An 18,754-nucleotide genomic window follows, 5' to 3' on the forward strand; every position below is an offset into this window, starting at 1 on the left:
GATTTGCATTATTAAACTCTACTCTGTCTGGTTTTTACTTTGCTATACTTGTCATGTTTATTCGTTGTTTGTTTGTTTGCTTGTTTTTGTGTGAGTTTATGCTTGAAACATTGAGGACAATGTTTGATTTAAGTGTGGGGGGGAGGGTAACCAAGTTGTTTTGCATGAAATTCGTAGAACCAAGATGTTTTGCATTAAATTCGTAGGAGTTTATCACCTATTACTTCTAGTGTTGTTCCTTGTTGTTTTTAAGTGTTTTTAAGCTGTTTTAGTGTGTTTTGACATAAAAATCCGAAAATCCCATAAAAATTTGAAAAATTGTTTTGAAAAACCCAAAAAGAGTTGTTTTTATGTGTTTGTTTGTGTCTTAGGGTGCCTTCCAACACAATGATGAGGATTTGATTTTTAATTACATGACTGTTAAAGAGAGTTATAAACATGGATGAAAATTTGATTTACTCTTTGGTGTATGCTTGATTGTGGTTATAATTTATAAATTCACATGCAATCTTAAAGGAAAATTCAGTTTTTGTAACATGCTTGAAGGAATGAACTCAAATGAACGCTACAACCTTGTGAGATTTGAGCCTAAAACGTATATTTGGAGAGTTAATAATTTGTGCACCATTGTGTACTAAAGTCGTTGCATGATCTCATTATTCTTTGCTTGGTTGCTACTTAGAAGGTGTTTCATCATTTAGTTCCAAATGCTAGAACTCATGCCTATTTCATTTAAAGCATGCTATTGATTTGCATAACACATATTCAAGATGAAGTTGTGTAGTGACCACCAAAGCCAAATTGCTGTGCCCTTATTTCATTATGTGTTTAAGTTTAACCCCGTTGAGCCTTGTTAAGCCTATGTTCTTTGTTAACCCACACTATCCTTACTTAGCCTAGTTTTAGGACCATCCATACCCTTGTTCTTGAAGCATAGTAAAACATGACTTAAAATGAACTCCTTTTTTATCAATGTATTGCAGAAAGCAAGTGTGGGGGAAGTGATTCTTGTGTGTGTGTGTGTGTGTGCCAAAGTCCTTAATAAGGCACGGGTAGAAAAGAAAAGAAAAATAGTGAAAAGAAAAAAAGAATTGAAAAGAGAATGAAAAAGAGCTCTAAAGTGTTGTTTATTAAAAAAGGGTCCAAAACATTGAATTCGGCCCTAAGTGTTGCATGAATCTTCCCTTTGTATTTAAAAGTTGATTCTGCATTCTAAAGTGATTTCCAAGTGTCTATTTCATTGCTTTGCTTGCTATCGCTTTAAGAACGTTTATTATCCCTATCCTTTCTTTGTTAGCCATTACCTCCAAGCCTTGTTACAACCCTTGACTTCAATCTTGAGTGTTGTGTGTTTCAATTTGTGGAGTTCGAAATTGGTATGAGCATATGGTGTCACTGGTTCTCACATCTAAGTAGTAGCATTCCATTCATGAGATCATATCTAAACATGCTTAATAACTCCAAAAAATTGCTTTCTTTGTTATAACATATGTGAGTCCTAGTCTTTCTTGTTTACATCAATCTTCTCACATATACTAGTGTAAGGTGTGTAGTCAGAAAATGTGTGTGAAAATAGAGAGTATCTTGTAAGGAATTGAGCAAATTCTCTAAGGTATGTTACTACATTCAAAACATTGTTTTAATTGGTTAATTGTGAACTAGTAAGTGGTAATTGTGATTAATTATGTGCTCAAGTGTAAAGATGACCAAAATATGTGGGAATGATGATTTTTGACATGTCATGTTTCATTAAAAATCCCTGAGGCAAATGTTGGAAGGTCTAGGTTGTGTTTTGTTTGTTTCGTTTGTTTTGTTTTGCTCGAGGACTAGCAAAATCTAAGTGTGGGGGAATTTGATAGGAGCATATTTATACGACTGAGTTAGCTTGTTCTCATGCATTTATGTTGTTATTTCTTAGTTAATTATGTATTTTAAGCTATTTTCGTGTGTTTGTAGGTCCATAGCCTTATAAAGCAATAAGATGCATTTTGGTGCATTTTGGAGCAGTTTTGAGCTTGGAATGGATAGCACATGCATGGAGCAAGGTGGATGGATGAAATTGAAGACTAAAGAGGCTAAGAATGTGTTAAAGAGAAAGAAGAATTAGTGTAAAAAGGACAAAGAGCTCAGCCATAAAGGGGTGTCACTTCACCATTCACCTTTCCATTATTGTCGTGCACCACCATTGCACTCTCTTTGGATTCCTATGCCGTGCATCATCATCCATGTTCCCTCCATTGACTCATTTGTTGCATCATTCCACTTCATTTCCTTTGTCTACCATGTGAACAATATCCTTTCACCTCATTGCACTCATTGATTCACCACTTACTCACCTTTCCACCCATGCCATGCATAACCACCATTGTCCCCTTCATGCACCAGATTTCTTGCACTCATTTCATGCACCATTACACTCATTACACTTCATTCCTGTGCACCATTCTTGTCTCCTTCATTATTTCTGATTTCATTCATCAATACATTGAATCATTACACTCAATTGCTGCACACTCCTTGTTCCCTTCACCCATTAGATTTCCTACAACTTTTAGCTCAACTACATGCACTCATTGATGCACCATCCACCACATTTGGAATCCCATGTCATGTATTATGACATTTGCTGCACATTTGACTCATTTCTGCACCATTCTACCTCCATTTCCTTTCTATACCATGTGCACAATCATTCATGTTCCCTAGCTGCAACACCACTCCATTTTACCCCCCATGCTTTGCATCATCACTTCACTTTCACATTTGAATCATTTCAACACCACTCATTGCACTCATTGCTGCAACAACACTCCATTTTACCCCCATGCTTTGCATCATTACTTCATTTTTACCCTTGAATCATTGCACACACCACCAATTCACCTTCCTTGCCGTGCACTTCCTCTATAAAAGGAAGTGTGTGTGGCAGCCATAGAGTTTAGTTTTTGCTTGATCATTCATCCCCATTTCAATACAACCTTCATCCAAACACATCCATTCATTTTTACATCTATTCCTCCATATAAACAAACCTTCAAACACTCACCAACACCTTGTGCCGTAGCAAAGGAAGGGAAGGAAAGTGCTTGGACGTGCTTGCTGTCAAACTTGGATCGTTGGAGCGTTTAGGTGTTTTTGCTTTCCTTTGTTTCTAATGTTTAAATTCATTTCCTTTCCTTTTGTTGTAAATATGAGTGGCTAAATCCCTCTTGGCTAGGGATGATTTCAAAGCCATGATTATGTGTGCAATATAATTTGATAAATTCCAGTTATGAACTCTTGAATCGTGAATGCAATTGGCTTAACTATTTGATTGATAACTTATTTGTATTTGTTTATTAAGGGTCGACACTTGATTGGCATGCATAAATCCGTTGCTAGAATATAAGGAAGTTTCACATAATTGTTACAAACTTATATTCACATGTAGTGAAGGTCGCTTATAAACAATCGTGTTAAGTTCAATTCCTAGCATGAGTGACATTATGTCATAGTTGCAAGTGCTTTGTCAATGCTTATGATTTTCATTAAATGTAATGATCTTTGATTGTATCTCCATTATGATGTCATGTAGGGAACTTTTGAAGAATGTTTTGGGTTGTCGAATGATGTCATCCAATCCAATAAAACAAGGAAAATCTGAGAGTTAACTAGTGATGTCACGGTTAATTTGGAGCGTTGTCGTTCATAATTCAATGAAGTAGTAACTGGAAATCAAGTTATTTGCATACATGTCATGTGTGGAGAAAAAGCCTCTAGCTATCCGATCCATCATCTTATTTCTCACATTCGTTTTACAATTTGTCTAGATTTTCATACTTGTTTGTTTGTTACAACTTCATCCAAATCAAAACCCCAATTTTAGTTCTTGTTTCAAAGTGTTTCAAATCTGTTTTAGTTTGTGTTTTTAAGTGTTTTGACTTAAGTAAAAGTCAATTTTCGTCCAAAGTCATTCCTAGTGTTAGTTTAAGTTTATTTGGTTGTTTTAAGCTGTTTTGAGTATTTTAAGTTTGCTTTGAGTCTTGTGAATCTTGTTAAGTGTTTTTAAGTTTAGTTTTATGTTTTTGAGTCATTTTAGAGGTTATTAGCAAGCCTTCCTAATCCCCGGTCCAGAACGATCCCTACTTATACTTGTACTACAATTGTCAAAAGAGGGTTAAATTTGTGTGTTAAGTTAATTTTCGCATCAACTGTGCAGGTGGATGGCGAGGGAGAGAGAGTCTGGCACGGGTTGGATCTCTCTGGCTAGTACGTTTGGTCAAAAGGTATTAGGTCCTCTGAGATGCGTGCTGGGCATGAAGGAGAAGGGGAGAGCATGCGTAGGCCTCCCTTCGGACTGGGCCAAGCTACTTGCAAGAGAGAGAGGGAGAGAAAAAGCGAGAGACCAGGTCTTGGGCCGTGGGGTCTGGCTTGCGGCTGAGCTTCTGTGGCTGGGGCTTGGGCCGAGAGAAGTGGTAAAGGTCGTGAGGCTTAGTGTAGCGGCCCTGGGCTTGCGGTCCTTTTATGTTTTTTATTTTTTTATTCTCTTCTTACGAGCTGCCTTCTAAATATTTTTCCTTGTACTTTTTGTAGAGATTTTGAGATGTCTTCTTTCGATCGCAAGAGTGACGAATATCTTCCACCATTGTACCATCAAGGTGGTTTTTCCAGCAAGGTGGGCTATTTCAAGGCTGTGAATGTCAAGATCAATTTTGACGAGCTGTTTTGGGATTTGCTTGAGGCTTACAAAAATGCGATTCTATCAGGGGTTCACGTGAAGCGAGTGAAAGATGACAAAGGCCATGAACCATGTGGCGAGGGTGCAACTGCTAGGAAAAGGGCCATCAAATTCCATCTGTATTACTTTATGTTGGGATTTACTTTTCCCATGCTGCATTTTCCAAGAGATGATCTGCTATATAAAATGTGCGTTTGCTCAGTGCTCCCCAAATGCAGTTTGTGCGATGGTGGGATTTACGAACTTAAGCAGGTTCTTTGATCTTGGCTTGACCATAAATTAGTTCTGGTACTTCTTCAAGATTGGCCACAAGGAAGGTGTGGGGTAGCTGAGGTTTCGCCATAGGCTGCTCAATGCTTCTTGCAAAGGTTATCATAAGTGGGCAAGAAACACCTTGGAGGTGAGCGGGGAGTGGGAGTCTGACTCTTTTCCTGAGCTGCGTGTCTCGACTACCTTTATCAGTGGTAAGTGAATTGCTTCATTCTTGTCCTGCTTGAATTTTTGTTGAGCTGCTTCATGACTTTAGTTTATTGATCGTCTTTCTTACTTTGCGTAGATTCGGAGTTTAGCTAAATTCCAAGGACTTTTGCAGATATGAAGAAAGTTCACATCGCCTTGGGCATTCCTGCTGAGTACCGTAAGTGACGCTGGCTTCTTAGCCCTCTTCGTTAGGAGAAAGGTAGCCTACCTTCGAGGGAAGAGATAAAGTGGATAAAGGACGAGGGGTTAGCTCGTCCAATCGTTACTGTAGAGCCTGCTGCCAATAAGGGTGGAAAGAAGAGATATTCCTCACCTGCTTGTAAGCATTCAGACAAGAAGAAGCCAATGACTTATTCTGCTGCTCATGAGAGCTCGTCTGTTGCCAAGAAACTAGTCATTGATCTAACTTTAAAGGAGTGAATAAGACTATTGAGCCTAAGCCTGTAAGACCTGCTGCTTCGAAGGTGACCACATTCATTACTGAGAGACTTGCCCAGCGAAAAGGTTCGGTGGCATCCCAAATGTCTGGGTTTGTATCAAAGCATCCGTCGAGAGCTAAGCCTAGTTAGGCTTTTGAAAGGCTCATCACTATGAAGAACAGGAATGTGGATTCTGCTACTAAAGTGGTGCCTCGGCCTGTTTCTCCTTTTGCCGTGGTTGACTTATCTGCTGAGAAGGGGAAATCTGCTCGCACGGGTAGTCATGAAAGATCCACCAAGTCTGAGGCTGGAAAGTTTCCAGAGATTTGTGTGCTGCTGAAGGATGACCTACTTAAGGATATTGATGCATATGCTAAGTTTGTTGACAGTGTTGGGAAAGTTGTCATCCGTTCAGATTCCTTTGCGAAGCGTCCTGCCTACTCGGGAAGGTTTTCCCTGATTGCCACAATGCATAAGACTTTGATCTTGGCAGCTGAGTCTATACGTGTTGATCAAGATGTTGTCAAGTGTGCTAAGGAGGTCGAAGTGGCGTTGGTGGCTCAGCTTTGCTTGGCTACTGAAAAGATCGAAAAGCTCGAATGTGAACGCACTATTTTGAAGAGGTCTGATGTCTTTGCCCCCATTTTTGTGTAGCTGGAGATCGCTTATCAAAAGGTCGTCGACTTGAAGACTAAGCTTAGTGCGACTCAAGCGATGTTGGAAGCTGCAGAGAATGAAGTTAGTCATGTTTTTCCAGTGGTCGAGGAACTTGAGAGTGTCAATTTAGAGATACGATCTGCTTGTTTTGCCAAGGACAATGAGCTTATCTTCATGCATGCTGAAATGTCTCGTCTTAAGGAGGTTGCCAGTAAGCTTGAGTCCAAGGAAATGGATCTGCAAAGTGTGCTGTCTGCTAACGAGAACCTGAGAAAGGAACTAGATGAGCTACAAGGTACTTACACTGGGCTTGTTAAGGAGAATGTGCAACTAAAGAACGAGAAGGTTGGTCACGAAATTGAACTTGCTTCTTATCAGGCCGATTTCTACAAGCTTGGCTATGTAAATCATCTGCAGGGTAGGCCGTTGGATTATGAGTTTTCCAAGAAGGACTTTGAGACTCTATCTATTTCTCCAGTTGATCTGCTTGATTTCTCATTTGAGGCTGCCTTTGGTGGAGTAGTTGATGGTCAGGCAGTCCAGGCATGGGCAGTTAAGGATGAGCTGATCGGACATTGAAGGCATGGCAGTCGAGGAATCAGTGGATGTGCAAGTTACCAAGGAGTAGTCTTTTTGCTTAGACTTAGGAAATTTTTTCTTTTCCTTTTTGTTCTACTTTATTTGAACTTTGTTGGCCTTAAAGCTGGTTTACCAATTTGCTAGAAATTTAATAAACAACTTTCTTTGTTTTGCTTCATCCTTCTGTTTTGCCATGTTTTTTGTAAAACTTGATTCTAGGACGGTCGGCTGGGTCAGCTGCTTCAAGGAAGCAGCCGATCCCACGTCGCCACTTAGGTTTTAGTTTTGTCTTTGGGGCTTCTAGAGCTTTACATGCAAGAGGAAAAATGCGAGATTTTTAACTTATAGAGCCATGTGACGGACTCATGCTTATCGTAAAAAGAAGAAGAGGTCCGCGTAGCTACTATAGTTGTGACATTCAACTTTAGTGGGTTCTTGAGCTTTGGCCCTCTCAGGGCATGTTGAGAGATTTTTAACTTATAGAGCCGTCGGCCAGACACATGTTTCTCATAGGAAGTAGAAAAGGTCCACGTATCTACTATAGTTATGACACTCGACTTTAATGGCTTCTTGAGCCTTGGTCCTCCCGGGGCACGTTGCGAGATTTTTAACTTATAGAGTCGTCGACCAAACTTATGCTTCTCGTAGGAAGCAGAGATGGTCCAAGTAGAAGCTATAGTCGTGACACTCGACTTTAGTGGCTTCTTGAGCCTTGGCCCTCCCGAGGCATGTTTCGAGATTTTAATTTATAAAGCCGTCGACCGGACTCATGCTTCTCGTAAGAAGCAGAGGAGGTCCACGTAGCTATTATAGTCATGACACTCGACTTTGTCCCAACAAAGCTTAAACCGTAGACAGTCGGCCAGAAGCGCTGCTTTTAAGTAAGTAGACGGGTTCGCGTAGTCATAGCAGGTGTAAGTCTCAGCTTAAGGATTGCCTTAGGCTGTAAGTCATTGGGTCGTCAGCTGGACGTCTTACTTATAGAAGAAGACAACCCGTGTGACCACTTCAGGCGTCGTCTCTGGTTCTCAGAGGCATTTTTAGGCATGAGGTGTAGGCGAAATCGCGCCTCAGAGGCCACATCATTTTGAGTTGGAACTTGATTCCGCAAGTTGTTTAACTAGTATTGCAACACTTTAAAACCAAGCTACGTTCATGAAGGTTTGCATGTCGAGGATGAACCATCTTGTCTTGCGAACTCTTTCATGGGCAGGTGTCCTGCACTTAGTATATATTCCGGTTAGAGACCCGAATAAGTTTGTTCTACAGTCGGCTAAGTTTGTTTTACAGGAATGACTATCTTGGCTAATTCTGGGAGTCGTCCGGCTCAGGTAGTCACTGTATTGAGAGGAAACTGAGTAGTCGTACCTCCCATCCACGTCTGGATATTCTGGATTAGTTTACCCTCTTCTTATTGGAGAGCACACACCATGTTTGCAGGGTAGAGGGCGCTTTCTGCTTGTCACAGGGGTGGTTGAGGAATTAGTTTACCCTCTCACGCTGGAAAGCTTATCCAAATGGGTGTTGGGGAATTAGTTTACCCTTTCGTGCTAAAGAGCTTACCCATATGGGAGTTGGGGAATTAGTTTACCCTCTCGCACCGGAGAGCTAACCTAGATGGGTTTCTGGGAATAGTTTACCTTCTCGCACCAGAGAGCTAACCCATATGGGTGTCGGGGAATTAGTTTACCCTCTCGCGCTGGAAAGCTAACCTAGATGGGGCTTTGAGTAGTTGTTGTAGGCAGCAGTTGAGCCAAGTTTGTAAATAACTTTTTAGATCTTCATTGAGAATAAAGAAACACATCAACTATGCTGAAAGGTAGAAACTGCATAACAACTGGGATAATCCTCGGCCTAAGATGTCTTGTTCGCCGAACTGCTTGAGACTTCAAACTTATTTGGATAGGTCTAAACAGAGTTCAAGAGGTGATGGGAGATTTCCCAAGGCATTCCTTCATATTGCTAAATGTGGACCGAGAGTCCTCTGACATGGCAAAGATACCATTAATTTGCATCGTCTTTAATAGGGGTTCAGTGTCAATTTCCACTGCTTGCATAAGCTGTGCAGCTTGTTCGTCGAGGTATTCGTCACACCATCCTTCCTCCATCAGCTCCTTGAGGTATTGCTTCCATTTTAGGTCGCCGTTAGTAATGTGACCCACCCCTTGGTGGAATGCGCAATACTTTGTCTAATCCAGCTTGGTAAGATCACCCTTCATGGGTGGTGGCAGTTCGAACCATGGTTCATTCTTGAGCTTACAGAGAATCTGGCCAATCGGAACTGTGAACTTGGTGAACGCCTTAGGTATTATGTCATCTCTATTTGGAGAACGGTCCATACGCTTATTTTTTTGCTCATTCCGGCAAGATTGCTTGGCCTCATCCCACAGTGCGTGTTTCTATGCCAAAGTGTATAAAGCTGCTAGGGTCGGCTCCTTGCCTATGATCAATTTTTCGAAAAGTGGGTGATCTGCTGGGAGCCATTTTCAGAAAGCCGAGCTTGCAATGCTGTTATCACATCCGACGATCTTTGCCTTCTCGACCTTGAACCTCTTAAAGTATGTGCGGAACATCTCATTTGGGTTATTCTTCATGTTGAAGAAGTGGTTGGTCTTCTTTTTGATTGAGTGGTAGGATGAATATTCCTTAGTGTAAACTAAGGAAAGTTCAATGAAGTTGCAGATTGAATGTGGCGGCAGGGTGTGGAACCAGTCTTGTGTTTCACCTTGGAGCGTCGTGGCAAAGATCTTGCACATGAGAGCGTCATCGTTGCCGTAGAGGGTTATGTCACTTTGATGGTGCATCAAGTGCCTGTTCGGATCTTTATCTCCTTTGAACAAAGTAAAGTGTGGTGGGCTAAACTTTTACGGCGGTTCTGTCTGCTCAATCTTGTCTATGAACGGTGACCTCTCAGGTTGGCCACGTCTCTATGGAGGGCATAATCAGTGATATCAATGCGCTAGAATCCACGCAGCTGCTCTACTACGAGCCTTTGTACTTCATCCTGGATTTGTGCCTGGTGAGGGCAGGGAAACCTCCAGCTGACCTCGGTGCTCACCTGCTGGTCCAAGTTGCTATTTGGCATGCCCTGCTCATTTGTGTCGCTATCGCGGTGCACGTGGTCAGCTTTATGCCGCTCATCGTCGCTCTTGGCGGAGGCTGTTAATGGAACTTGAGTTGGACTGCTCTTGTGCTCCCATTTGGGCATCATGCGGCTACCTATTATGTTACCTCGTTGGAGGATCTCTTTGTTGGCTTAGCTTCATGTGAACGCTTCTCTTGGAATGTCCTGAGTGCTCGTCGGAGTGTGGGCCCAACCTTGAATACATACTGACTCGTGAGCCGAGTTGGGAATGAACGTTTTTCTGTTTGTCTAGGTGGAAGAAGACGTTTTTCTGAGGGCCCAAACAAGAGTGAACATTACTCGAACGCACGGTTTGTGGTGGGCTAAGCAGCTCTTTGTCGGGACATCATTGAATTGAGTCATTTTCTTCTGCTTTTGTCTTGCTTCGGGACACTTCATCTGGGACGCGATGCATCTCGATATGCTCGAGAAGCTGATTCACCAAGGTGGTGTGATGCGCAAAGGCGCTCGTCAAATTGGTAACTTGCTGAGGTAGGTAGTGTTCACTATTTGGATTGGAAGATTTCGAAAAATGGGCATCTCCATGTGTGGTGGAAGTATAGTGGACTGCAGGTATAAAACTTGAGCCCAAAGCGGGCATTCCTGTAGAAACATTGGGTGAAAATAACCCTAAATCAATCGCGGGACCGGTGGTTGGAATCTGGATCACTGGAGGTGGCCTTAGATTAGATTGGGCCCGGGACGAATTGCCGGAGTGGGTCACGAGGCGCGTTGGACTGGCGCCTGCTCACCTTGGGCATGTATGCTCGTGGGCCCTCTTTGCCGTTTGGCTGCCACATCATGGCCTGCTGGCTAGGTGGCTTAAGCTTGGGTCTGTTGAGCTGCTTGGCTGGTAGCTGTTGCCATGTTCTGGGCTCGGGTATGGGCTTGCTGCTGCAGTGGGCTGGGCCTCCTGCCCTGGGCCTGCTGTGGCAACTACTAGGTTTTGGGCCTCCTGCCTAGGGGCTTGGAAGTGGGACCAGGATCCTCTCCTGAGCTAAGGATGAGGATCTTCCTCATCAAGGGGTGTGGGCCGTTGGATGAAAATCCAACGGCTACAAACAGGGGGGTCCTTTTCAAGTTATAATAATTGTAGCCGTTGGATTTTCATCTAACGGCCCACACCCCTTGATGAGGAGGATCCTCATGCTTAGCTCAGGAGAGGATCCTGGTCCTTGGAAGTGGACCTGGGCCTCCTGCCCAAGGTTTGGTTAGGTGCGGTGCTGCAAGGGCAACTGTGGTGGAAGTGGTGTCGTGGCTTAGTGGCCTTGCCGCGGCTGCTGGGTTACGACCAAGGTCTGAAATATCGATATTATCGGCGAAATATCGTCGATGATATCATTTTTTGAGAGGGGGATATTTTTACACTAATACACTTAATTATCGTCATAATATCACGATATTATCGATAATATCGAAAATATCGCCAAGGCTCCGTCGTCGGTGTCGCAACTGCCAAGATCTGCACCTCTCTCTGCAATCCACGTTTAGATGCTCAGACCCATCAAAATGAGCGATCCACGCTCAGACGCTTAAACCCATCAAGATCTGCGCCTCCTTTTGCTTGATGATGCTCGCCGGGAGGTGAGAAAGGGAGGAGGAACGGTCCGTAGGTGGTGATGGTGCTTGCCAGAGTGTGCACCACTGTAATGGAGGTCACGGTGGGGTGTGATAAAGGGCACTGGGCTTGAGGTTGGAGAGATAAGAGCATTTTCAGAGATTACAAAGAGAGAAGGCTGAGAACCTCTCTATTATTTTAGAGAGAGACAGAGTGGTTGAAGGTTTGAATGAGCAATAGACATGGGGACTTGTTATGGGGACTTCTTCACGGTATGGTTTGAAATGATGGTTCGATGAGAGGTAGAGGGCCTTTCTCATTTTTCTAAAAGGCTGTATAGTTTTGGTTTCTACAAAACAATAAAAAAATGGAAAGGACATCAAGAGCTATTTTGGGCTCCGGGGTTGATGCAAAGAGCCTTTGGCTTGGCTCTGGGCTTGAGGCAGAGGGATGTAGAGCATCCCATGTGAATTCATATCCAAACCACAGCTAGGGTTGTGCACGTGTGTGGCATGCTTGTGCAGCAAGTAGGCTGCAGTATGTCGGCCTGCCCTTTCTTTTTCTTTTCTCACGGCCCATCAGCAATCCACACGTGAAAAGCTTAGAACATTTTGTTCGTCCTTTTTCTGCGTTTGACCCCTATGGTCACTCTTTTTGTTTATTTTGTTTTGTTTTTTTTTCTTTTTTTTTCTGTTAGTTCAGTTCCTTTTAGTTTTTTTTTTTGTGTTCTTTTCCTGTTTTTATTTAGTTTAGTATATTTATTTGAGTTTAGGTTCTTTTTATTTTCTTTTTCTTTATTTATTTTCCACACCTTGAGGACACTGTGTGATTTAAGTTTGAGGGTGGGAAATAAGAAATTTTAGGTTTTTAATTTTTGTGTCAAGTTAAAAATTTTCGTTTTTAAGTTAATATCCATAGTTTATTTTAAGCGTTAGAACAAATGGACAAGGTGAATGTTAATTCCATATTAGAGTCTTTTCTATTTATCGTCAATTAGACATTAATTTACGAATTATACTTTGAAAATTTGCATTATATATAAATGATTATAGTGTGTTTAAACTTCTTTCATTAATTACTGCATATTTTCTACACTCACAATGTTTGCCAGCTCGCTATATAATCAACTTAAATCAGTTAAATCCATCATATAATGCATTTCCTTCCAATTTTTTGTGATAAACTAATAGATAATTGACTAGATAAACATCCTGCACAGTTTCAATAAAAATTTCCAAGTGTTTCTTACAATTTTTGTGGTTTTTATTCAATTTTTATCGATATCGATAATATCCCGATATTTCCATCGATATTTCCGTGTTTTTGGACTACCGATATTTCCGATATTTTATACCTTGGTTACAACAATGGTGGTCGTGTGGCTCCATGGCGGTGGGGCTCCTCTTGCCGTTGCGTTGAGCCTTGAGGATCGCTGTTGTAGGGCTATGTCCTCGCCTCCATTCTCCGATCCAAATTCTTGTATGTACGCGGTTTCGGTCGTCGTAGTTTCTGAATTTCCTACCATTGTATCATTTCTCCAAGGATTGATCAAGAAACTTTTCTAAGAAAAATTAATTGATACAACGTGTAAGAAATTCAACATAACAGAAAATTCAAGAAACAAACGCAAGAGGTTTCTTCGAGTATTTGAATTAGCTCTCAATGAAAGCACCAATCAACACCTTTGTTCAAAGACCTAAGCCTCACTCACCCACGAGGTGGAGGGGGGATTAGGCCAATGGATCTCCGATGCTTAAGTTAGTTTATCTAAGAGAGAGTAAAGTGTTTAGGGCATTTTAGGGGTAGCTAAAGCCCTGAAAATATGGTAGAATATGGGGTATTGATAGGGATAGGGCCGGCCACAATGTTAGGGTTTTACCCTACACGTGGCAGCATCCTATTGGCCTATGTGTTTATGGAGAAATATTCTCAAAATATTCTCAAGATATTAAATAGGAAATAATATCTTGAGATAATGGTGTAATTATCCCTAATTTATTTAAATTGGGATTACTTACTTGATTGGAATCAGTCTTCAATTGGGAATGTATTAAAAATAGGATTTGGATAATTAATTCTTATCTTTAATTCCGTGCCAAGGGCAAGTGAGCTGTGGGTAGTCGCATTCAGCTGCTAAGACCTTCAGGGGTGTGAGCTACGCGTGGGAGTATCTAAGAAGCCTGCCCATTTATTGAGGGCAATCTTGTCTTTCTTGAATAAAAATTCCCGTGTCGCCTCTAGAATTTTTGGGATTATTTTAGGCTCCACAATACTCATGCTCATAATCTTACATTCTCCCACTTGAGCAAGTATAAATTTGAAATACAATATTCATTCGAGTTGCAATAAAAGTGATCGCTTAGTCTTTACTTTGAAAATTCATCATACACAATCTACCTATGCATTTCAAAATATAGAACCAAGAAATTTATAACTACAATCCACAATTTAATTGTCATTCTAAGATCACATACATTGAATATGTTTATAACAATATGATCAAACCGTATAAGGAGAACGTAAACTGTCTCCCCCTATTCACTAACTTTAATAAAATAAGTACAACACATATAGCATAACAATCAAATCTGGAGTTCATTCCAAAATAATGAATAACACAACTTTAATTCAAACAATTGCCCGAGTAAAATGACAAACTGATCCTCAAAGAATCAAACTGAATTAACTTTATCTTTAAGAACAATCAATCACAAAAGTTTGAAAAGATTGAACTTCTTAAATAAAAATTAAAACTGAACTAGCTAACAGCAAATACCAGCTGAAAGAAAAACTAAATAAAACTTAACTTAATCATGTTTGCACCGCCACACTAACCTTTTAAACTTCATTGCAGCAGCAGCAAACCCGCTGACTAAAGCCTCACTATTGCACTAGCTACAACTCCAAATTCTCGAACTAACAAAATCACTCCCACTGATCAAGAGATCCTAGCAATCTCATCCAGTAAACTTTCAATTTAAATATGTCAACTGGCAATGCCTTGGTCAAAGGATCTGTGTTTATAATTGTTTTTGTATCTTTATTGAAGTAGATAGCGATATTTTCATACGTGTAATTGTTTCATATCTCTCTTATAGGTAAATGAAGATGTTAAAAGTTTTTAAGGAAAAAGGTGTTTTAGATATTATTATCATAAGTAAATAATTGTGTATAATTAGAATTTTCGATTTAATTCCATAGTTACTACTCATGGGAAAATAATCATACAAATAAGAAATGAATGCAAAAATTAGGTTCAAATGAAACCACATAATGTTGGGTTAAACCAAATGTTTATTGTAACTGTATATATGCCAACAAATATGTTGGACAGGATCGAAGAGAATGATTTGCATGACACAGATACACTGCCATGATGGTGTTTCGTGCCTATGAAATAAGCACATGTTTAAGTTTTTGTTTACCAAATGGATTACAAGCTACAAATGCTATTTGATTAATGAAAAAACAAAGAAACGAGATTGCCAAAGCAGCTACTCTTAGAGACTATATTGTGACTGTCTTAATCTCTCAAAGCAATCTACAACCTATTTTTATAAACCAAAACTTACGAAACCTAATATAAAAATACCAAAACGACCCAAATAATAAAATACTTAAAATGCTAATATTTTCCAACATTCTTCCAGTTATGCCAGATTATTGTAATTAATTTACTTTTATCTTTCCTTTCTAAAACAAAAGATAAGAAGCATCATGATATAACTTACAAGGAGCTAATTAGACGGAAACAAATTATAGTAGTACTAGTTACAAGTATCTCGCAGACTAAGTACGTACATGACATTAATTAATAACCTTGGTTAGAATATGCTTATGCAAAGTTGCAAACAACATGAAGAATGTTCACATCCTTATGAACAATGCTGCGAGATATTTACGTATACAGATAGATGCTTCAAAAACCGGCCACTAGTTCTTATCTTAAACAACATTACTTTTCGGGTTGTTCTAGCTGCTGCCGATTATATCTTTGTATGTAGCTTTAATCTTCAGTGTCAAAGCCTCTCTACAATTCCAACAAAAACATGTTATACAAACTTTTTGGATAGATTTTATACCAAAGTAAATCAATTGAAACTACTTATTTATACTCTCCAGTCAAGGTAATGAAAAATTGAGACTCACCTGTCTGGTTTGTAAACAAGGTTCTTGTATGCAAACCACTGCAAAGATCGAAAAGAAAGCTAGGTGTTTAGAAATTGGTGCAGCCTATCAAGTTGTACTATATTGATCAAACGGTTCTTATTCATGTGCAATAAGTAGTGAATCTGATTCTTTTCCAGCGTACTGTTAAGTTGAAAATTTTCCAAAAGAATTCAAGAGCAAAAAAAATAACTTACCCCAGTGTAGCCAATTCCTACAAGCTCAAGAACACCAGGAACTAAAGGAAGCCTATCAATTGCCTGTTACAATCGATAGCCATCACGCAGAAACCGGTCAGTGATGAATAACTGAGGGTAAGAAGTTACTGAATTCTACAAATTTAAGAGCAACAATTTGTAGTTATTATTGGGAAACACACCGAAATCAGTCCAGTGGAGCCCCATAGTGCAACAGCACCAGCTACTGCAAGTGAAGAAACTGCATATTTATCTTCCACTTTCTCCCACTAGACACCAAAAGCAATTCATTCTTGTCACTTAAGTTTCTGAACTCACTAATACAAAGGAAGATGTAATTAAATTCTAAAAACATGGATTGGCTTACAGCTTCTTGAACTGTCTTCACAATCTCTGGCAGCTCAGTTACTGCAACTTCTGCTGGTGCTTCCCCTGTCGCCATGGCCATGACATTGCGCGCAAACTTACGACCTGAAAAAAAAAAAAAATTAAGTATATAGCAACATGGTAATGTTCTTGTTCCGGAGATCTAGTATGTTATGTTACCAAACTGTCAATATGAACTACATGCGTTCAAATAAGATTTCACCATATTACCAACCGTCTGGATTGGTCCGATACATACATACATACATACATACATATATATATATATATATATATTAGTACTTTATAGATCCTAGTAGTATTAATCATAATGCAAACTAATACTAGGGACATATATGAATGGCTCACAGTAGGCAGTGGTCTTCCCTGCGTGATTTTGAGAATGAACTGGCGGTGGAGGAAGGGAAGGGAGGGTCACACATTGTGGTGATGAGGCAGCCGAATGGCGAGGAGCCTTGGTGTCAACTAGAGTGGACGAGGAGGAGATGGAAAGTGTGGAGGAGGTGGAAGCCATGGCTACTGGATCCCCTACAAGTTAATTAAGTCCTAGAGATTCTGAGGCCACTAGGATGAGAAACCTGATGCAGTCTGATGAGTTTTAGTTTATCTAACTAGTTATCCTTGTTCTTGGGTTTGTAATTGTGGAGGAGTTTGATTATTTTGCAATGGACAGTGGAGATGCTGCTCTCTCAAAGATTTGGAGATGGACAACCACTCATTGCTCTTTCATTAGGATAGTGTGCAGGATAGGCATTTTGTGGTGTTTGATTGGGGAGGAGGCTCTAGGTGGACCTCTGTTGTGACAAAGGAAAGCCTTCATTGTATTATCTTCCTCCAAAGGGCCAAATGTCAGATTACCTTCTCTTTTATTCACACATACAGAAAACCTGTTCTTGTAATAAAATTTTCCCTACGAGAGGAGAAGGGAGTGAAGATATTAGCAAAATGTCTCAAACATGTCCATCATGTTTAATATGTGATAGGATGTTGACGACCACCACCCAAATTTTTATTGAAATAAGAACTATTTTCATTTGATTTTTATACATATTCACCCTCTATCCACTTTTAATTTGTTTCGCCTGCAATGTATGTTGGTGCACATTACGGTTGGTTTCGTGCTACGTGGATGAATTAACATATTTAAGGTAGTTCAACTTCCGTTACAAAGAGATAAGTTTCTTCTGTGTCTAATTAAACTCTTTTGAGCCCTTAACAATGAAAATTTATTCACATTTACCTCCACCATTCCTTGAGACCAAACAATAAGAGTGGCCTATGACAAGTCAAATTTCAGAAAACACAGCAACTCCACCTCTCCCAAATTGCCCAAACAATTACTGCCTAGGCTATTGAGCTAAGACAATTACTACCTTAGTGAACAGTAATTGCTCAAATGCATATGCACCTCTAAACTAAATTTCCTAGACTATTGGTATTAAAAATTTATTTTTTTATAAAATAATAAAAGATGATTTTTTTTTTAAGTTCCTGTAGGATTTTTAACCAATCTCGTCACGCCACGTGTCACAATAGAGTGGGCTGAACCTTACAATGGGTTAGCCATATAATAATGTGGTTCAAATTTGCCTTTGGTAATAATCGAACTTAAAACCCTTCATATACAAGTGAAGAAGAATACCATTAAACCGTAGCATTAAACCATAGCATTAAACCATTAAACCATTATTCCCACTCCAATGTCTTATCTTCCCACCCACATTTTTATGAATTTTTTAATTACAAATTTGTCCATATGTAAAATGACTAATAAGGACTTTAGTTACCCCCTTTTCCGTTACTTTTTTTTTTATAAAAAAGAAAAAAGAAAAGTTTGAACGTGAGAATATGTTTAGAAAATTTGTCTCCCTTAAACCCTAACTCATCCTTCCCATCTTCTTTCATTCAGAGAAAACAAAATCATCCAGAGAAAGCAAAAGGAATGAACTTAGAAGATGACGTTTCTATGGAAGAAGTAGATGATCATGTTTCCGTCGAAGAGGTAAAAGATAATTTTATGTGGGTCATCTTGATTTGTCGACATCGTACAATTGAAGCATAACTCTGTGACTTTTTATTTGAATTTGCATTAGATTATGGTGCAATTTGTTTTTTAATGAGAATTTATGGAATTGAAGCATAGCTTTGTCGACATCATTCATTAGGTTAGGGTAAATTTGTTGCATACTGTTGTAGGCATGGTTGATTAGAATTGAAAACCTAAACAGCGGGAGGCGTGGTTGATTTTTCATTAGCCCCGTACTTACCACAAGCACCACCTATCTCTCTTTTTTTTTTTCTTTTTTTTTTTTTTTTTTGAAAAAAACTGGATATGCATGCAAACATGGTTCCTCTGGTATCTTCGAAGGTTGGTGTCCATTAAGATGGTGAATGTGACGATGATGATCCCCCAAGGAATCTCTCTCTTTAAGTTAGAATTGAAGCCGAATTAAGCTTCAATTGTTGCAT

General features: G+C 39.9%; 1 protein-coding gene across 1 annotated transcript; it reads right to left on the minus strand.

The window, feature by feature from the left end:
- Positions 1-15,257: 15,257 nt before the first annotated feature.
- On the minus strand, positions 15,258-17,052 carry LOC126629827 (protein CURVATURE THYLAKOID 1B, chloroplastic-like). Its single transcript, XM_050299966.1, has 6 exons — positions 16,634-17,052; positions 16,266-16,369; positions 16,081-16,167; positions 15,899-15,961; positions 15,684-15,721; positions 15,258-15,564 (listed from the first exon to the last, which is right to left on the minus strand). Exons 1-6 carry the CDS (start codon positions 16,797-16,799, stop codon positions 15,507-15,509), a joined length of 516 nt encoding a protein of 171 aa, XP_050155923.1. The 5' UTR covers positions 16,800-17,052; the 3' UTR covers positions 15,258-15,506.
- Positions 17,053-18,754: the final 1,702 nt, after the last annotated feature.

Source organism: Malus sylvestris, chromosome 7, assembly GCF_916048215.2.
Source record: "Malus sylvestris chromosome 7, drMalSylv7.2, whole genome shotgun sequence".
NCBI classification, from domain to species: Eukaryota; Viridiplantae; Streptophyta; class Magnoliopsida; order Rosales; family Rosaceae; genus Malus; species Malus sylvestris.

Coding starts and splice junctions, on each gene's coding strand:
- LOC126629827 (XM_050299966.1), bottom strand. CDS start 16,799: ATGGCTTCCACCTCCTCCACACTTTCCATCTCCTCCTCGTCCACTCTA. Junction 15,962..16,080: donor GCTCCACTGGACTGATTTCG/GTGTGTTTCCCA, acceptor CGATTGTAACAG/GCAATTGATAGGCTTCCTTT. Junction 15,565..15,683: donor CTTGTTTACAAACCAGACAG/GTGAGTCTCAAT, acceptor TTGGAATTGTAG/AGAGGCTTTGACACTGAAGA.